This window comes from Ranitomeya imitator, chromosome 6 (assembly GCF_032444005.1).
Source record: "Ranitomeya imitator isolate aRanImi1 chromosome 6, aRanImi1.pri, whole genome shotgun sequence".
In the NCBI taxonomy this organism is placed as follows: domain Eukaryota; kingdom Metazoa; phylum Chordata; class Amphibia; order Anura; family Dendrobatidae; genus Ranitomeya; species Ranitomeya imitator.
The window spans coordinates 95840721-95862016 of record NC_091287.1 but is presented as its reverse complement, the minus strand read 5'-3'; the positions used below and the strand labels follow the sequence as shown (position 1 = coordinate 95862016).

The following is a 21296-nucleotide window of genomic DNA, read 5'->3' as shown; positions in this document are numbered from 1 at the left end:
CGCCGCACAGAGCCCCGGCACACCGCACAGAGCTTGGACACACACCCACAGAGCCCCGCATGCCGCACAGAGCCCGGCAGGCTCACACAGACCCCCGGCAGGCACGCACCGACCCCGAGAGGCCCGTACAGATCCCTGGCAGGCCAGCACAGACCTCGCCCGCACACACAGACAAGCACAGTGTCCGCCCACGCAACGCCCACACTCTTCCCCCCTCCGGAACAGGATGTAGAAGGACAGAAAGGGCTTATTTACATTCCAATATTTGTGTCCCATTGACTTGCATTGGTATCGCGTATCGGCGATATCTGATATTTTTTGGATATCTGCCGATCCAATCCGATACTTCTGGATATCGGAAGGTATCGCTCAACACTAATTAGGAGCCAAAAATTGGGGGAAGATGTGATGATCTGAGTGACTTTGACAAGAGACTCATTTTGATGCCTAGACAACTGTGGTGGGAGGTTTACTCATTTAAGTGCCTAATGATGATAAATATAATCCACCTGCGTGTAATCAAGTCTCCGTATAAATGCACCTGATCTGTGATAGTCTCAGGGTTCCGTTTGAAACACAGAGAGCATCATGAAGACCAAGGAGCACAGGACGGCCGGGTCTTGGTAGATTTGCAGTGGTATGATACTCCTTCCATTTCAATATGATCACTTTCACAGTGCTCCTTGGGATGTTTAAAGATTTGGAAATAATTTTGTATCCAAATCCGGCTTTAAACTTCTCAACAGTATCACGGACCTGCCTGTTGTGTTCCTTGGTCTTCATGTGCTTTAAACAGAACCCTGAGACTATCACAGAGCAGGTGCATTTATACGGAGACTTGAGTGGATTATATTTATCATCATTAGGCATTTAGGACAACATTGGATCATTCAGAGATCCACAATGAACTTCTGGAGTGAGTTTGCTGCACTGAAAGTAAAGGGGCCGAATAATATTGCACGCCCCACTTTTCAGTTTTTGATTTTCCACAAAAATTTAAAATAACCAATAAATTTCGTTCAACTTCACAATTGTGTTCCACTTGTTGATTCTTTGCAAAAATTTACATTTAGTATCTTCATGTTTGAAACATGATATGTGGGAAAAGCCTGAAAAGTTGCAGGGAGCCGAATACATTCGCAAGGCACTGTATCAATCAACCTGTGCAGCCACCTACCAACCCCTGGGGTTTTATTGGGAAACCCCTGCAATCTTTTTCATGGCCAGTTCAGAAGCAGCAGCGATCGGTCGGTCAGCCAGCTGTCATAAGTAAGGATCGCTGCTGGTTGCACTGATTGCTCGGAGGCCGTTCCAAGCACCTATAGTAGTGAATAGGAAGGAGACAGGATTGGTTGAGAACATGAGCAATACTTCCATACTAAATACTCTCATCCTGCCAGAACTCTGCTGCTTCTTCTATTGAAAGCCCAAGCATGGAGATTTCACAACAGCATTGGCTAGTTACTCCAATATGGCGGGACAGGGTGTGGCTAAACCATCCTGTCAAATTCATGAAAAGTTATAACTTACTCCAGAAATGTATTCCAGTCCCTGACTGAAGAAAATTACTGCCAGAGCCACACGGCACTTGTAACTAGTCAATGAGCGCAAGTGGTAGTTGCTCGAGTTTTCCGGGTACGAGTGGAATGTTCTAGTCCATGCCACCTCATGTTTCATGGCTAGTAGACAGCTACAAAACATGTGGGGATTGCCGTGTTTGGCAGGAAATCCCCGCAGTGGCTGGGACCACAGTGCCCATGAGCCCTGGTGTGACCACGTCCACTCCTCGGATTAGTAGCTGTCAATAGACAATGTACATAGAGAGCTGTGGAGATGTGCTGCTGACAACAGGATATGTATGGAGATGAAAATGTGGCCCTCAGACTGATGCAATGAATTCAGTGTGGAAAGAAACAATGAATATTTTGCCCAGAACCCCACTTTGTCTAAAACTGTCCCTGCTCATATGACTGCAGTACACCATGTAGGATAAATCAGATATTGGGCACGTTTCTACACAGAATTTTGAAGCATAGGCCATGTTGTGATCACCAGGATTACAGACTACACTTGGCCGGTGTTGGATTGTAGTTAGATCCGTACATAAATCTTGACTTATCTGGAGTTATAACACAACTGGTATACTTTATTAAATTTCCTACACACTATTTTTAGTACTTACTTACAAATCCTTTACCACAGGGGAAGATTAGGGATTAAACTCACTAATGTTTTTCTAACCTCCCCTCTTGCTATCTTACTCAGAATGTATGCGCCCTCTGCTGGACTAAATAAATTCAGCATTTGCCATTTATTAAAGTCGCTTTTCTTTTTTTTTTGTCTTATATTCCCTGACATGTTGTGCGCCAAATTCTTCAAAATGGCACATCGGGTTCATTAATTTGGCACAAAATACAAAGCGCTCTTTATTTTTGTATTTGTTGTTTTGGGGGCTTTTTAGTGCAAAAAGTCACATGTACATTTAAAAATGCACCAGATTGTGAACTTCGCATGAAAACGTACTCAGGGCAGGGACCAAACTGATCTATGCCCAAAAAAGTCAAATTTCATGAGTCTGTATGAGTCTGTCGAAAACATCTGGATAAGCAAAGTTGTCAAGAAAAAAATAAAAGAAAAAAAATAACTTGAAAAGTTGCACAAAACTTAGAGAATAAGGTGCAAATAATAAAGTCACTAAAGAAGAGCAAACTATTTCAGAAAAGTAGAGAAACCGTGATGATGAATTGGGGCGATGGAGAAGGACAAAGACGAATATAGTAATTGCAGTGTCAAGTCTCATTCGGATGGGTGTATCGTAATTATATCAATGATACAGATCAACTCCAGTAGAACGAGAAGGGGAATGGTTGAACATCCAGAAAATAGACTGTTATACACAGGCATGCCTACCATCGTGAAATCTTTTCAGGCTGAAAAAGAAAAATAACTAAAATACTGTGGTTGCATAAATATGCACACCCTTACAGTAATACTTTGTTGAAGTACCTTTTGAATTTATAACAGCATTCAGTCTCTAAGGGTAGGTGTCTATCATCATGGCACATCTAGAATTGCCAGTCTTTCCCCACTCTTCCCTGTAGTAGCGATCCAAATCTGTCATATTGCGATGGCATTTTCTTTTGTAAAGTGCCCTCTTCAGGTCACTCACAGATTGTCCAATGGATTCAGGTCTGGGCCGTTTCAAAACTTTGACCTTCTGGCAAAACATTATTTTGTTGATTTGGAGATATGCTTAGGGTCGTTGTTGTGCTGAAAGGTGAAATTCCTCTTTATCTTCAGCTTTTTAGCAGAGGCATGAAGATTTTTATGCAAAATTGACTGATATTTGGAACTGTTCATAATTCCATCCACCTTGACTACAGCCTTAGGTTCCAGCTAGCAAAAAAACAGCCCAAAAGCATAATGCAGCCTCCACCATGATTCACTGTGGGTATGGTGTTCTTTAGCTGATGACGTGGTTGATGTTGTGTTTGCATCAAACATACCTTTTGGAAAAAATATAGCAGAAAAAAGGAAGCCATATTTACCAACACAGGTCACAATACTAAAGCATTTACAAGATGCAATAAGTCTTCATGATCAAGGCAGAGGCAACACTGGTGCAAAATACTAAGGAAACAACCACTCCTGAACCTACCAGTCCATGGAGAGGGTGCTTGCTTAGTATTTAAATGCTCACGAATAAGGCTTATATATCCCACCAATCACTTATAGTTTCTGGTTACAGCCTATTTGTGACATCCATACTATAAGATTAGGCTGCCCAACACTACATAAGTGCACCCAACAGGGTCAGATAACCTAGGTTACAAGGCTACAGTATGTTACCTGTCCCTTTTTAAATCATGACCAAAAAGTTCAACTTTTGTCTCGACAGACCATAACAAATCTTTCCCACATACTTTTTGATAGACAATGCAGGTTTTGGCATAACATATCTTTCCATCCTATTCCAAAGGCCAAATATATGAAGAACACCGGAGATTATTGTCACATGCAATACACAACTACTACTTGCCAGAAATTCCTGCAGCTCCTTTAATGTTGCTGTAGTCCTCTTGGCAGCCTCACAGACCAATTTGTTTCCTATCTTTTCATCAATTTTTGAGGGACGCCCAGTTCTAGCTAACTTCACTGTTGTGCCAAATTTAAGCCACTTCTTGATGACAGTCTTCACCGCGTTCCATGGTATAGCAAATGCCTTGGAAATGAATGTTTTTGTACCCTTCTGATAACTTTCAAAATGAGATCCCTTTGCTGTATTCTAAGTTGCTCCTGGATTTTGCTGTAAAATGCAACTAAGAAAATGGCAGGAAAATCCTCCTAGAGCAGCTAAACTTTATATGGGGTAGCTCAAAATCACAGTAAATGATGGCAGCAGTGTACTGACTACCGTGTTTCCCCGAAAGTAAGACAGTGTCTTACATTCTTTTACCACTCAAAAGTCCCACTACGTCTTACTTTCGGGGTATGTCTTACATTGGAAAAAAAAACGCTGCGTTTTTTTTTCCAACGTACAGTTTACTACCGTACTAGTGTTGAGCGATATCGTCCGATACTTGAAAGTATCGGTATCGGATAGTATCGGCCGATACCCGAAAAATATCGGATATCGCCGATACCGATACCAATACAAGTCAATGGGACACAAGTATCGGAAGGTATCCCTGGATGGTTCCCAGGATCTGAAGGAGAGGAAACTCTCCTTCAGGCCCTGCGATCCATATTTAAGTGTAAAATAAAGGATTAAAATAAAAAATATCGCTATACTTACCCTCTGACGCGCCCTGGTACTAACCGGGAACCTTCCTTCCTTCGAATCAGCGCTTCCAGGACCTGCGGTGACGTCGTGGTGACGTCGCGGCTTGTGATTAGTCGTGCGACCGCCCATGTGACCGCTCGCACGACCAATCAGAAGCCGCGACGTCACCGCGACGTCACCGCGACGTCACCGCAGGTCCTGGAAGCGCTAATTCGAAGGAAGGAAGATTCCCGGTTAGTACCAGGGCGCGTCAGAGGGTAAGTATAGCGATATTTTTTATTTTAATTCTTTATTTTACACTTAAATATGGATCGCAGGGCCTGAAGGAGAGTTACCGGCCGACCCCGACACTACTCAGCACTACGGTATTTACTACGTCTTACTTTCGGGGTACGTCTTACATTAGCCGACCCCGCTAAAACCCCCACTACGTCTTACTTTCGGGGGTGTCTTACAATCGGGGAAACACGGTACTATTTCACGCGAGTTTACTTGTTTTTAGCCAATTCTGAACACAAGAACATCGTAAATTATAAGAGGATGTTCACAATTCTGCATCCACATTATTTTTATTTTACCCATCACAACTATTTGTTTCTCAATAGATTTGTGCAGATTATGGGTGATATTTAAGATAGAAAAAGTTCTGAAATTATTCTTCTTGATAGGCGTGTTGTTTTTTTTGTTTTTTTTAAACAGGGGTGTGTAGACTTTTTATACCCAATGTGAATGGATGAACGGACAGATGATAGACACAGCTCCATACCAATGTGTAAATTTATAATATAGCACAAAAGTTATCTTATGGTGTTTTCCATAGACCTCTAGCGTAATTACATATATTTTACATGTTTTTTTTTTTTTTGCCAGGACATAAAATCCCTCGAGAGCCTGAACAAGCTGATCTGGGTACAGTATATAGATCTGTATGGACAGTTTACTCTCTATAAGCATCATATTTTATACTGTACTGATACAGAACAATTCTGGAATAGGACAACCGGCGTATGTCGATGATACAGACACAATTTTCTCTAAACCGTTGTTGCTCCTCGCATTTTTGCCAGAGATTTACACATTCTAGTGTCTGCAGAATCGCCAGGGTCTGATACAGCAGATAGAAATAATAGAAGTATTATTTATTTGGAGATATTCTGTCTAATAGGCGTCGTAATGAGAACTATAAAAACAACAAAAGCCATCACTGATCTTTGGTCTTTGTGAAAAAACAGTGACGGGTGTGAATTTCATCTTAAGTTATTTCAACTGATTTAGCATCTGTTCCCCTGGTGTTAATATTATCAGCTTGTCTCTAGGCCTCCTAGAGTAGACATACCGTACATAGTTTCCTATAGGTCATAGTTTTCCACTTGGTTTTGCTCAACAGCTGGTACCCGGACTCCTTCCTACAACTGAGAAGTGGTTCATCGTCTGGCTGAGGCCTTCACGGTCCTCTCAGCAGCACACGTACAATCCCTCTACAGTAACCCGATATTGGCCTACCAGTATAAGTATACAACACCCTGCTAAACTGGAGTTACAGCCTCTCCCAGGCATCGTGTGCCAGCTGAATAGCCTGAAGGAGTTGTTTGAGAAGAGGCAAAAATAAGGAAGATTAATCATATATACGCAGAATAACCTAAGGCACTTAGATGATGGGCATTGTATGAAGCCTGATTTTTCTTTCCTAGCAAATAAGCCTTGGCATTCCGCATACAGGTTGACATTCCAATCTTACATACATACCTGCTGGGACCAGAGCAGGATCGGCCGGTATGGTGCACATGAGCTGCTCATTAGAATGTGAAATTGAGCGACGTCAGACCATCCCTTATAATAACCCCGACCCATATACCCATCAGGGCATACTGATTTCAACTATGAAGGTTCCCTGCTCAGAACACTTTGCTATTAAGCCAGAAAGATCACCATGTGTTACATATTTTTCTGCTGGAACATGGATAGTAGCAGCTTTTCAACCCAGGTTCATATAGTCCAATGTTTCCAGACTCCAGTCCTGACAGCCCCCAACACACCTGTGCAATACTAAGGAAATCCTGAAAAATTGATCTGTTGGGGGCCCTGAGGATGGCAGTTTGGGAAACACTGATGTAGTCAGATCCGCCAAGTTGGCTTCAATGTATAAAAGTGTTTGCAATGTTGAGACAACACATTTAAATGACTATAACAAGACTGAAAAAGATACAAGAAAAGAAGCACAAAATATCAATAGGCATGGCGACAATTACAAAATTCTATATTCCCATTCATTAAATACCCTTTATAAAAGCAAAGAGCTACAGCCCATGCTATAGCCGACAAAGCCGGAATGTCCTGAGAGTTGTGATTACAGATGACCATGTTGAGGCAAGTTTCCATAAGAGGTAGGCAAGCCAAAGTAAAACTTGCAGGCTGCAGAGAATTGTTGGAGAAGTCTCTTTAAGACGAGCCACAATTTGCACCGTGATCCAATAGTCTATAGTGACAAGTCAACGTGTGATCTGATACACAAACATTTTTATGTACTTAAAAACGTCATTAGAAAAAGTTGCACCTTGTTAATTAGAATCAAGTCCATAAATAAAAAGCTTTCAAGCTAACAAGGAACAGATCCTGAAGCACAATGGTGAACGGTGGTGGCATCTCAGGCACCTCCGACAAGAAACGATTCATAGATACAAAACCTGGTTGTGAATTATAGAAGAGTGAGTTCTGGAGGCAACTTCTGTCCATGTGGATATATGGTCGACCAGGACACCATCCATTCACCTCCCATCTAGTGCTGGGGAGCAGGTCATATCCCTGGACTGGATGTGACTGGTCATACAACTTCATCTGACTCTAGACCATGCTCATCATACAAAGTGTCCAAAATATTTAGCTGTTTCTCCATAGCTGGCAGATAAATGTTAAGATCCCTCATCATGGCGTCAGTGAACAATTCATCCTTCTGATCTCCTTCCTGAACGGCCAGCGCAGCCACGAATCCCTCATACGTTGGGGCTGCTCTTAGGGCCAGCTGTAAGAATTGTGCAAGACATTACTACTTAAGAATTAGAAGCTTATTCCTCATTTACATAACAAACAAACGTTGAAAACAAATTTACAGTTTACTAGTTTTACTTAGGGGTATTCTCAAGTTTAGACGTTATCCTTTGGATAGGGAGTAGCTTTCCGATCGCTGGGGGTGAGACTGGTGGGACCCCCACTGATCCTGGGAACTGGGGCTCTTAGGAGCCATGTGTGAAAGAAGGGCGATCAATCATGTGCACCTCCACTCCATTCATTCTTAATGGCAGTGCTGAAGACAAGCTGAACATCCATCTCCAGCTGTCCCATTAATGACCCCGAACTCAGGATCAGTGGGGGTCACAGCGATCAGTAAGTTATTCCCATAAATAAGGGATAACTTCCAGACTTCAGACAACCCCTTTAAAGGGCATTTGTCGCTTGTATGGTGCAGCCAATATCCTGGTCTAATGGCTGGGATCAGAGCCATCTTCAATCCTATGTGTTTCACCACTTAGATGCCATCAATGCTGGCCACTGCATCTGAGCGGTAAGAGAGGGAAAGAGGCCACTCTGTCACCCTAATGTCACTCGAGCACCGGGTTCTGGTGTTTGCATGGTAGCCAGACCTAACTAAAGGCCCCTCCATTTACATGTAGTAAGACCAGGCTTCCTGTCAATGCAGCACTGAAATATAGAAGTATTACATGAGCAGTCCTCAAATAGCAGACACAGCCAGACTCCCCATGGAGAAGGCATAGCTGGTTTAGCACCATCTCTGCCTTCCTGATCACTGTATACTGGCGCTGAACAAATGCTGTACAGTATAAGAAGCGCTAACCTCGTTTTCTCCTCTATACCCAGCAACCATGTGATCGTCGAGTGCAGATAAGGAGCAGGCGCTGCTGGGTCCTATCAAGCCCAGATCAGCTCTGCAGTTCAAGCTGGAGACTGAATTTGCCCTGAAACTGGGGTCAATACGGAATCCCAAGCTACAAGGAAAATCAGCAATATAAAAATGTATGTGAATGCTGAAATGATTCCCAAAGGTAATGTGGGGCGCAATGTGTGAAATAAATGAAGAAAAAAAATATATGTATTAGGCTACTTTCACACTAGCGTCGGAATCTGCCCGTCGCAATGCGTCGAGCCGAGATTCCGACGCTAGCGTTTAATGTGCCGCACAACGGGTGCAGCGGATGCATTTCTCTGGCGCATCCGCTGCCCCATTGTGAGGTGCGGGGAGGTGGGGGCGGAGTTCCAGCCGCGCATGCGCGGTCGGAAAAAGCGGTCCGTCGGCAACAAAAAACGTTACATTTAAAGTTTTTTTGCTCCCGGCGGTCCGCCACAACACGGCGCAACCGTCGCACGACGGTTGCTACGTGTGGCAATGCGTCGCTAATGTTAATCTATGGGGCAAACTTCACCGCTCTCCTTTCCGGCCGCTGTTCTCACACAGACAGTACAGGAGGAGTGCAGAGCACAGCGCTGGAGGACAGACGGCTGTAGGTAAGTATGTAGTGTTTGTTTTTTTTTACTTTTAGGATGGTAACCAGGGTAAACATCGGGTTACTAAGCGCGGCCCTGCGCTTAGTTACCCGATGTTTACCCTGGTTACCGGCATCGTTGGTCGCTGGAGAGCGGTCTGTGTGACAGCTCTCCAGCGACGCTGCAGCGATCCGGATCGTTGTCGGTATCGCTGCAGCGTCGCTAAGTGTGACGGTACCTTAACCCTACCCCTAACCCTACCCCTATTCTAACCTTAGTGGGAAAAAAAAAAAAAAATCTTAATTTTTTTATTGTCCCTACCTATGGGGGTGACAAAAGGGGGGGGGTGTCATTTACTATTTTTTTATTTTGATCACTGAGATATAAACTATCTCAGTGATCAAAATGCACTTTGGAACGAATCGGCCGGCCGGCAGATTCGGCGGGCGCACTGCGCATGCGCCCGCCATTTTGCAAGATGGCGGCGCCCAGGGAGAAGACGGCCGGACGGACACCGGGAGGCCGGGTAAGTATAAGGGGGGGAGATTAGGGCATCGGAGCATGGGGGGTGGGATCGGGGCAGCCACACTCCGCCCACGCACTTCCGCCCGCTTCCCCGCACTTCCTGCTGCAGCGGTTCGGCACCACAAACCGCAATAAAACCCGCAGATATATTTTTGATCTGCGGGTTTTACTGCGGGTTTGACCTCACAATGGAGGTCTATGGGTGCAGAACCGCTGCGGCTCCGAAAAAAGAAGTAACATGCTCCTTCTTTTTTCCCGCAGCTATTCAGCGCGGCTTTTTTTTTTAAATTCAGGATCATGTGCACAGCGGTTCCTGTTTTCCATAGGGTACATTGTACTGTACCCTGCATGGAAAACAGCTGCGGAACCGCAGCGGCAAAAACGCTGCGGTTCCGCAGTAAAAAACGCACTGTGTGAACATGGCCTTAAAAACATTTCTCTCTCTTCAGACATGATATCCATGTCAGATTTTTTGCTTTCATACATGCTGTAAAAAATGTTCCATTTCAATATCAAACTATTTTGGCTTCCATTTGTTAGTGATACGTGGGGTCTAAATGTTGTAATTTTTTAATATCCTTTATAATAAATTCCCCGTAGAAATGATTTTTATATGTTGGACATATGATGTGGTTTTGTTTTTTTCTCAATGGGGCCGAGCTGATATCCATGTCAGAGGAGAGGGAGAGGAGGTCCCCAAGCCACCCCAATGCCTCCGCCATCTCCTGGGTCCTCCACTTTCCCTTACTGAAAAAAAAAAAAAAAAAGGCAGTCGCATGTGCATGGCACCTGCTGAGATCTGCCAGCTGGCACCTGGCAACAACAGAGATTTTTCCTATAGGTTCATTTTGATCATCGTGGTAGACCCAATCACAGTGATTAAGAGCCATTAATTAGTATGTCATCCTCCCCTGTGTCATTCGCTTACCGAGATTACATTTTTTTTTATTTTATAATTATTATTTCTTTCATTATTTGCCATTAGGATTAGCGTTGGGGGTTAGGGTTTTTTCAAAAGTTAAAAAAAAAAAGAAAAAGAAAATGACGATATGACACTACTTGAGTTTGCATCGGGGTTGCTTGAGTACCTATAATACTTGGTGTATACTGGAGTACTCCGATGACCACTCGAGCAGCAAGCATTTGCGCTCAACACTAATGACGATATGTTCAATATGGGGGCCTAATGTTATCAAATTCTGTGTATTACCTTCTGGTTAAAATCCATAAGGGGTGTAGTTTCCAAAATGGGGTCACTTGTGGGGTTTTCCACTGTTTAGGCACATTAGTAACTCTCCAAACGCATGGCGTCCGCTATCGATTCTGGCCATTTTTGCATTTAAAAAGTCAAACTATGCTACTTCCCTTCCAAGCCCTGCTGTTCGCCCAAACAGTAGTTTTCCCCCACATATGGGGTACCGACCTACTCAGGAGAAATTTCACAACAAATTTAGGGGGCCTTTTTCTCCTGTTATCCTTGTGAAAGTAAAAAATTTTGGCCTAAAGCAACACTTTTGTAAAAAAAAAATTATTATTTTTTTCCTTCCATATTCCATTAATTCTCGTGATGTATCTGAAAGGTTAAACTTCTTGAATGTGGTTTTCAGCACATTGATGGGTGCAGTTTTTAGAATGGTGTCACTTATGGGTATTTTCTTGCATAAAGGGCCCTCAAAATCCTTTCAAATGTGAGGTATAACTATCTGATTTAAGGGCATACAAATTTACAAATACACAAATCACATCAACCAAAATTTACCACTAATACCAAATCAAGTACAGTATGTCTTGAAAAACCACTAACCGAATCACTGGGATCTGTTGAAGCGTTCCAGAGTTATTACCACATAAAGTGACACTGATCAGATTTCAAAAATTTGGCCTGATCACTACGAGGTTACTGAATCACCAGTTTTACAGGAATAATTAAAACAAACAAAAAACCCTAGATCAATGCCGCCATCTATAGGCTGAAGACGTATATCCCCTCTTGAACTAGGCTGTTTGTGTTCAAAACCTGGGGCATGAGAAATCCTAGATCACAACGAATAACTAGTAGATAATCTATACTACTACATATTATTAACAGATTATACAGATAACACACTTACCGCAAATACCCCTCTAACCACCCAGCCATGATACTGACGTAGTGTTTTACCGTATGCATTACCTAAAAACAACAGAGATATACAGTTACATAATATTACCATTTCCCCAGATGCAGGACAAGATGCCAGCAGTTTGCTAAAAACTACAAAAGACAGAAAGCAAAAGGAGGCAGAATGTAGATAATGGTGGAGGTGAATGGTGACGTGTAGGAATGTCACCAAACTAGATTTTGCTAAGATCACAGATGTCATCCTGTTTGGACTTGTCGCTGAAATTTTGTGTACTGCCCTTGGTAGAAAGCTCAGTGTACTCTCATCAGGAGACAGACCAAAATAAAGCAGCATACAAAAGCTCCTGTAGTGCAACAGAAACGTTCCTTCATACAGTACAGACCAAAAGTTTGGACACACCTTCTCATTTAAAGATTTTTCTTTATTTTCATGACTATGAAAATTGTAAATTTACACTGAAGGCATCAAAACTATGAATTAACACATGTGGAATTATATACTTAACAAAAAAGTGTGAAACAACTGAAATTATGTCTTATAGTCTAGGTTCTTCAAAGTAGCCACCTTTTGCTTTGATGACGGCTTTGCACACTCTTGGCATTCTCTTGATGAGCTTCAAGAGGTAGTCACTGGGAATAGTCTTCCAACAATCTTGAAGGAGTTCCCAGAGATGCTTAGCACTTGTTGGCCCTTTTGTCTTCACTCTGCGGTCCAGCTCACCCCAAACCATCTCGATTGGGTTCAGGTCTGGTGACTGTGGAGGCCAGGTCATCTGGCGTAGCACCCCATCACTCTCCTTCTTGGTCAAATAGCCCTTACACAGCCTGGAGGTGTGTTTGGGGTCATTGTCCTGTTGAAAAATAAATGATGGTCCAACTAAACGCAAACCGGATGGAATAGCATGCCGCTGCAAGATGCTGTGGTAGCCATGCTGGTTCAGTATGCCTTAAATTTTGAATAAATCCCCAACAGTGTCACCAGCAAAGCACCCCCACACCATCACACCTCCTCCATGCTTCACAGTGGGAACCAGGCATGTAGAGTCCATCCGTTCACCTGTTCTGCGTCACACAAAGACACGGTGGTTGGAACCAAAGATCTCAAATTTGGACTCATCAGACAAAGGCACAGATTTCCACTGGTCTAAGGGTACCGTCACACTATACGATTTACCTACGATCACGACCAGCGATAAGACCTGGCCGTGATCGTAGGTAAATCGTAGTGTGGTCGCTGGGGAGCTGTCACACAGACAGCTCTCCAGCAACCAACGATGCCGAGGTCCCTGGGTAACCAGGGTAAACATCGGGTAACTAAGCGCAGGACCGCGCTTAGTTACCCAATGTTTACCCTGGTTACAAGCGTTAAACTAAAAAAAAAAAAAAACAGCACATACTTACATTCTGGTGTCCGTCAGGTCCCTTGCAGTCTGCTTCTCGCACTCAGTGACTGCCGGCCGTAAAGTGAAAGTGAAAGCACAGCCGCTGTGCTCTGCTTTCACTTCACGGCCGGCAGTCACAGTGCGGGAAGCAGACGGCAAGGGACCTGACGGACACCAGAATGTAAGTATGTGCTGTTTGTTTTTTTTTTAGTTTAACGCTTGTAACCAGGGTAAACATCGGGTAACTAAGCGCGGTCCTGCGCTTAGTTACCCGATGTTTACCCTGGTTACAAGCGAACGCATCGCTGGATCGCATCGCTAGATCGCTAGATCGGTGTCACACACACCGATCTAGCGATGACAGCGGGAGATCCAGCGATGAAAGAAAGTTCCATACGATCTGCTACGACGTACGATTCTCAGCAGGATCCCTGATCGCTGCTGCGTGTCAGACACAGCGATATCGTAACGATATCGCTGGAACGTCACGAATCGTACCGTCGTAGCGATCGAAATGTTATAGTGTGACGGTACCCTAATGTCCATTCCTTGTGTTCTTTAGCCCAAACAAGTCTCTTTTGCTTGTTGCCTGTCCTTAGCAGTGGTTTCCTAGCAGCTATTTTACCATGAAGGCCTGCTGCACAAAGTCTCCTCTTAAGGCATCTTTTCCACTTGTGAGGAAAACGGATGAGTGCAATCCGATAAAAAAAAAATCGGATTGCACTCGGACCAATGTTATTCAATAGGTGACATTCCATTTGCGATTTTTTTCTCAGCCGAAATCGGACTGAGAAAAAAATTGCAGCAGGCTGCGTATTGCTGCGATTCTCGGACGAGACTCGCCAATGCAAGTCAATGGGTGCGAGAAAAAAAAACGCACAGCACTCGCACCATGCAAGTGCTGTCCGATTTTTACGCACCTGTGTCCTTTGAAAAGCCGGCAGCTCAGCGCAGAGTACAGTAAAATCACACTGACAGGTTAGATTAGAGTAGATATATACACATAGAATAGGTGTGTATATATATATATATATATATATATATATATATATATATATATATATATATATATATATATATATATATATATATATATATATATATATATAAAAAAAATCATGGAGACACCTATATATATATCTATATTTAATGCAGCGCTAGATAGCTTCAAAGCCGGTAATTCAATTGCCGGCTTTTGCTATCTCCTCCACAAACCCGACACGATATAAGACCTGGTTTACATACAGTAAACCATGTCATATCACCTTTTCTTTTTTGCATATTCCACACTACTAATGTTAGTAGTGTGTATGTGCAAAATTTGGGCGCTCTATTATATTTAAGGGTTAAATCGCGGAAAAAATTGGCGTGGGCTCGCATGCTATTTTCTCCGCCAGAGTGGTAAAGCCAGTGACTGAGGGCAGATATTAATAGCCTAGAGAGGGTCCACGTTTATTGGCCCCCCTGGCTAAAAACATCTGCCCCCAGCCACCCCAGAAAAGGCACATCTGGAAGATGCGCCTATTCTAGCACTTGGCCACTCTTCCCATTCCCGTGTAGCGGTTAAAAAACAAACACACACATTATTACAAAGTCTTTTAATGAAATAAAGACACAGGTTGTTGTATTATTTTATTAGACTCTTAATCCACCTGAAGACCCTCACTCTGTAACAAAGGAAAAATAAAAAAACAACAATATCCCATACCTTGCGATGATCTGTCACGTCCCACGCTTTAAATCTATCTGAAGGGGTTAAATAATTTTACACCCAGGAGCTCTGCTAATGCAGCTGTGCTCCTGGCAGTAAAACCCCAGCGAATGAATGGAAAGTAGGTCAATGACCTGTAGTTACCTTCATTCGCGGTGATGCACCCTCTGCTGGATGTCCTCATATGAAATCGAGCCTGGGAACTTTTCTGAATATTTTCCCATGCTCGAGTACATATGAGGACATCCAGCAAGGTGACATTAACCCTTCATTGCCCCATATCCCACCGCTACACGGGAATGGGAAGAGAGTGGCCAAGTGCCAGAATAGGCGCATCTTCCAGATGTACCTTTTCTGTGGTGGCTGGGGGCAGATGTTTTTAGCCAGGGGGGGCCAATAACCATGGACCCTCTCCAGGCTATTAATATCTGCCCTCAGTCACTGGCTTTACCACTCTGGCGGAGAAAATTGCACGGGAGCCCACGAGAAATTTTGTCCGCGAATATAATATAAATATATTAATATATTAATATAATAGCTAGAGCGCCCAAATTTTGCACGTACACACTACTAACATTAGTAGTGTGGAATATGCAAAAACAAGGGGATATGAGATGGTTATATATATATATATATATATATATTATATATATATATATATATATATATATATATATATATATATATATATATATATATATATATATATATATATATATATATATATATATATATATATATAAAATTGTCTAAGGGTTTTTCCGTCTGTCTGTCCTGGAAATCCCGCGTCTCTGATTGGTCGAGGCCGCCAGGCCTCGACTAATCAGCGACGGGCACAGTATCGACGTAGAAATCCCGCGTCTCTGATTGGTCGAGGCCGCCAGGCCTCGACCAATCAGCGACCGGCACAGCGACGATGTCATAAAGGACGTAGACATCCGACGTTTCTGATTCAGCGACGGGCACAGTATCGACGTAGATGTCATAATGGTTGCCATGGCGACGATGATGTCATAAAGGTTGCCTCGACCAATCAGTGACGGGCACAGTCTGCCGCAAATTCTGGAATCATCATTGTCCATATACTACGGGGACATGCATATTCTAGAATACCCGATGCGTTAAAATCGGGCCACAATCTAGTATATATATATATATATATATATATATACCTATTCTATGTGTATATATCTACTCTAACCTGTCAGTGTGATTTTACTGTACACTGCGCTGAATTACCGGCTTTTCAAATGAGACCCGTGCGTAAAAATCGGACAGCAATACGGATGTCATACGGATGTTGCGATAAAAAAAAAAAAAAAAAAAAAAAATCGCATGACACTCGCATACGTTACATCCGTTTTTTCGGTCCGTAAATCGTACCGTTTTTTTTCTCACAAGTGGAAAAGAGGCCTAACAGTTGTTGTAGAGATGTCTGCTGCTAGAACTCTGTGTGGCATAGACCTGGTCTCTAATCTGAGCTGCTATTAACCTGTGATTTCTGAGGCTGGTGACTCGGATAAACTTATCCTCAGAAGCAGAGGTGACTCTTGGTCTTCCTTTCCTGGGGCGGTCCTCATGTGAACCAGTTTCTTTCTAGCGCTTGATAGTTTTTGCCACTGCACTTGGGGACACTTTCAAAGTTATCCACCAGACTTCTGCACAACACAACTGATGGTCCCAACCCCATTTATAAGGCAAGAAATCCCACTTATGAAACCTGACAGGGCACACGTGTGAAGTGAAAACCATTCCTGGTGACTACCTTTTGGAGCTCATCAAGAGTGTGCAAAGCAGTCATCAAAGCAAACGGTGGCTACTTTGAAGAACATAGAATATAAGACATATTTTCATTTGTTTCACACTTTTTGGTTAAGTATATCATTTCACATATTAATATATTCATAGTTTTGATGCCTTAAGTGTGAATGTACAATTTTCATAGTCATGAAAATACAGAAAAATCTTTAACTGAGAATGTGTGTCCAAACTTTTTGTCTGTACTGTACATCAGGATCAATGTCTGGTGGGAGGCTGATGAACCGCCATACAGCATCATCAGCGAAAAAATAAAAAAGTTATAGTCCTGAGAATAAAGCAATGCAAAAATAATTATTTTTTCTGTAAAATAGTTTTTATCGTATAAAAGCGCCAAAACATAAAAAAAATGATATAAATGAGGTGTCGATGTAATCGTACTGACCCGAAGAATAAAACTGCTTTATCAATTTTACCAAACACGGAACGGTATAAACGCCTCCCCCCAAAAGAAATTCATGAATAGCTGGTTTTTGGTCATTCTTCCTCACAAAAATCAAAATAAAAAGCGATCAAAAAAATGTCACGTGCCCGATACCAATAAAAACGTCAACTCGTCCCGCAAAAAACAAGACCTCACATGACTCTGTGGACCAAAATATGGAAAAATTATAGCTCTCAAAATGTGGTAACGCAAAAAATATTTTTTGCAATAAAAAGCGTCTTTCAGTGTGTGACGGCTGCCAATCATAAAAATCCGCTAAAAAACTCGCTATAAAAGTAAATCAAACCCCCCTTCATCACCCCCTTAGTTAGGGAAAAATAAAAAAAATGTATTTATTTCCATTTTCCCATTAGGGCTAGGGTTAGGGCTAGGGTTAGGGCTAGGATTAAGGCTAGGGTTAGGGTTAGGGCTAGGGTTAGGGCTAGGGTTGGGGCTAGGGTTGGGGTTGGGGCTAAAGTTAGGGTTTAGATTACATTTACAGTTGGGAATAGGGTTGGCATTAGGGTTAGGGGTGTGTCAGGGTTAGAGGTGTGGTTAGGGTTACCGTTGGAATTAGGGTTAGGGGTGTGTTTGGATTAGGGTTTCAGTTATAATTGGGGGGTTTCCACTGTTTAGGCACATCAGGGGCTCTCCAAACACGACATGGCGTCCGATCTCAATTCCAGCCAATTCTGCGTTGAAAAAGTAAAACAGTGCTCCTTCCCTTCCGAGCTCTCCCGTGTGCTCAAACAGGGGTTTACCCCAACAGATGGGGTATCAGCGTACTCAGGACAAATAGGACAACAACTTTTGGGGTCCAATTTCTCCTGTTACCCTTGGGAAAATACAAAACTGGGGGCTAAAAAATATTTTTTGTGGGAAAACAAAAAGATTTTTTATTTTCACGGCTCTGCGTTATAAACTGTAGTGAAACACTTGGGGGTTCAAAGTTCTCACAACACATCTAGATAAGTTTGTGGGGGGGTCTAGTTTCCAATATGGGGTCACTTGTGGGGGGTTTCTACTGTTTAGGTACATTAGGGGCTCTGCAAACGCAATGTGACGCCTGCAGACCAATCCATCTAAGTCTGCATTCCAAATGATGCTCCTTCCCTTCCGAGCCCTCCCATGCGCCCAAACGGTGGTTCCCCCCCACATATCGGGTATCAGCGTACTCAGGACAAATTGGACAACAACATTTAGGGTCCAATTTCTCCTGCTACCCTTGGAAAAATACAAAACTGGGGGCTAAAATATAATTTTTGTGGACAAAAATATTTTTTATTTGCACGGCTCTGCGTTATAAACTGTAGTGAAATACTTGGGGATTCAAAGCTGTCACAACACATCTAGATGAGTTCCTTAGGGGGTCTACTTTCCAAAATGGTGTCACTTGTGGGGGGTTTCTACTGTTTAGGTACATTAGGGGCTCTGCAAACGCAATGTGACGCCTGCAGACCATTCCATCTAAGTCTGCATTCCAAATGGCGCTCCTTCCCTTCCGAGCCCTCCCATGCGCCCAAACGGTGGTTCCCCCCCCCCCCACATATGGGGTATCAGCGTACTCAGGACAAATTGGACAACAACTTTTGGGGTCCAATTTCTCCTGTTACCCTAGGGAAAATACAAAACTGGGGGCTAAAAAATAATTTTTGTGGGAAAAAAATTGTTTTATTTTTATGGCTCTGCATTATAAACTTCTGTGAAGCCCTTGGTGGGTCAAAGTGCTCACCACACATCCAGATAAGTTCCTTAGGGGGTCTACTTTCCAAAATGTTGTCACTTGTGGGGGGTTTCAATGTTTAGGCACATCAGTGGCTCTCCAAATGCAACATGGCGTCCCATCTCAATTCCTGTCAATTTTGGCATGAAAAGTCAAACGGTGCTCCTTCCCTTCCGAGCTCTACCATGTGCCCAAACAGTGGTTTACCCCCACATATGGGGTATCAGCGTACTCAGGACAAATTGTACAACAACTTTTGAGGTCCAATTTCTTCTCTTACCCTTGGAAAAATAAAAAAAATTGGGGGCAAAAATATAATTTTTGTGAAAAAATATGATTTTTTATTTTCACGGTTCTGCATTATAAACTTGTGTGAAGCACTTGGTGGGTCAAAGTGCTCACCACACCTCTAGATAAGTCCCTTAGGGGGTCTACTTTCCAAAATGGTGTCACTTGTGGGGGGTTTCAATGTTTAGGCACATCAGTGGCTCTCCAAAAGCAACATGGAGTCCCATCTCAATTCCTGTCAATTTTGCATTGAAAAGTCAAACGGCGCTCCTTCCCTTCCGAGCTCTCCCATGCGCCCAAACAGTGGTGTACCGCCACATAAGGGGTATCAGCGTACTCAGGACAAGTTGGACAACAACTTATGGGGTCCAATTTCTTCCCTTACCCTTCGGAAAATAAAAAATTGGGGGCGAAAAGAATTTTTGTGAAAAAATATGATTTTTTATTTTTACGGTTCTGCATTATAAACTTCTGTGAAGCACTTGGTGGGTCAAAGTGCTCACCACACCTCTAGATAAGTTCCTTAGGGGGTCTACTTTCCAAAATTGTGTCACTTGTGGGGGGTTTCAATGTTTAGGCACATCAGTGGCTCTCCAAACGCAACATGGTGTCCCATCTCAATTCCTGTGAATTTTGCATTGAAAAGTCAAATTGCCCTCCTTCGCTTCCAAGCTCTGTCATGCACCCAAACAGTGGTTTACCCCCACATATGGGGTATCGGCGTACTTAGGACAAATTGTAACTTTTGGGGTCCATTTTCTCCTGTTACCCTTGGTAAAATAAAACAAATTGGAGCTGAAGTAAATTTTTTGTGAAAAAAAGTTAAATGTTCATTTTTATTTAAACATTCCAAAAATTCCCATGAAACACCTGAAGGGTTAATAAACTTCTTGAATGTGGTTTTGAGCACTTTGAGGGGTGCAGTTTTTAGAATGGTGTCACACTTGGGTATTTTCTATCATATAGACCCCTCAAAATGACTTCAAATGAGATGTGGTCCCTAAAAAAAAATGGAGTTGTAAAAATGAGAAATTGCTGGTCAACTTTTAACCCTTATAACTCCCTAACAAAAAAAAATTTTGGTTCCAAAATTATGCTGATGTAAAGTAGACATGTGGGAAATGTTACTTATTAAGTATTTTGTGTGACATATCTCTGTGATTTAATTGCATAAAAATTCAAAGTTTGAAAATTGCAAAATTTTCAAAAATTTCGCCAAATTTCCGTTTTTTTTCACAAATAAACGCAGGCAATATCAAAGAAATTTTACCACTATCATGAAGTACAATATGTCACGAGAAAACAGTGTCAGAATCACCAGGATCCGTTGAAGCGTTCCAGAGTTATAACCTCATAAAGGGACAGTGGTCAGAATTGTAAAAATTGGCCTGGTCATTGACGTGCAAACCACCCTTGGGGGTAAAGGGGTTAAAATAAACAAAACAAAAAAAATCACAGCAAGCATTAGTTTCTTCTGTGTTGGATGAGAATTGCCTATTCAAGTCTACGTGTGCAAAAATCACATTAAATAGAGAGCCATAGTATATGACACTGTATTTAGACTTGCAATAAATGCTGCAAAAAGACAGACTGCATTAGGGTTAGTGATGGGCGAACGTGCTCGGACAAAGTGTTATCCGACCATGCTCGTGTGCTAACCGAGCGTCTCCAGCGTGCTAGAAAAATATGTTTGAGTCCCTGCGGCTGCATGTCTCGTGGCAGCCTGTTTGTTAGGCAATCCATACATGTGATGAGGCTGTCGAACAGCCGCGAAACATGCAGCTGCGGGGACTCGAACATACTCAAACACGCCGGACATACTCGGTTAGAACTCGAGCATGCTTGGATAACACCTTATCCGAGCACATTCTTCGTTCATCGCTAATTAGGAGGACTAGTGAAAAAGTAATCGGTAGAGTTTTCTGGATGAGACTGACGATTCTTTATACGCTTGGTATGAACTCAGCCTTAGAATGGATTCAATCTATGAGGGTGCAAGAAAAAGCTAAGTGCAACGATCCGG

The 21296-nt window shown here is 42.7% G+C and overlaps 1 protein-coding gene across 2 annotated transcripts in view; it reads right to left on the bottom strand.

The window, feature by feature from the left end:
- Positions 1–7023: 7023 nt before the first annotated feature.
- PLEKHA8 (pleckstrin homology domain containing A8) overlaps positions 7024–21296 on the bottom strand; it is a 44675-nt gene continuing 30402 nt past the window's right edge. Inside the window, exons 13-14 of one of the 2 annotated variants that reach the window (XM_069729939.1) lie at positions 11917–11978; positions 7024–7802 (exon numbers count right to left, since the gene is read on the bottom strand). In XM_069729939.1, the coding sequence (XP_069586040.1) occupies positions 7605–7802; positions 11917–11978 (260 nt within the window). In that variant the 3' untranslated portion in view covers positions 7024–7604. The remainder of the gene's footprint in view (positions 7803–11916; positions 11979–21296) is intronic. The other variant, XM_069729940.1, reaches the window with a different exon arrangement.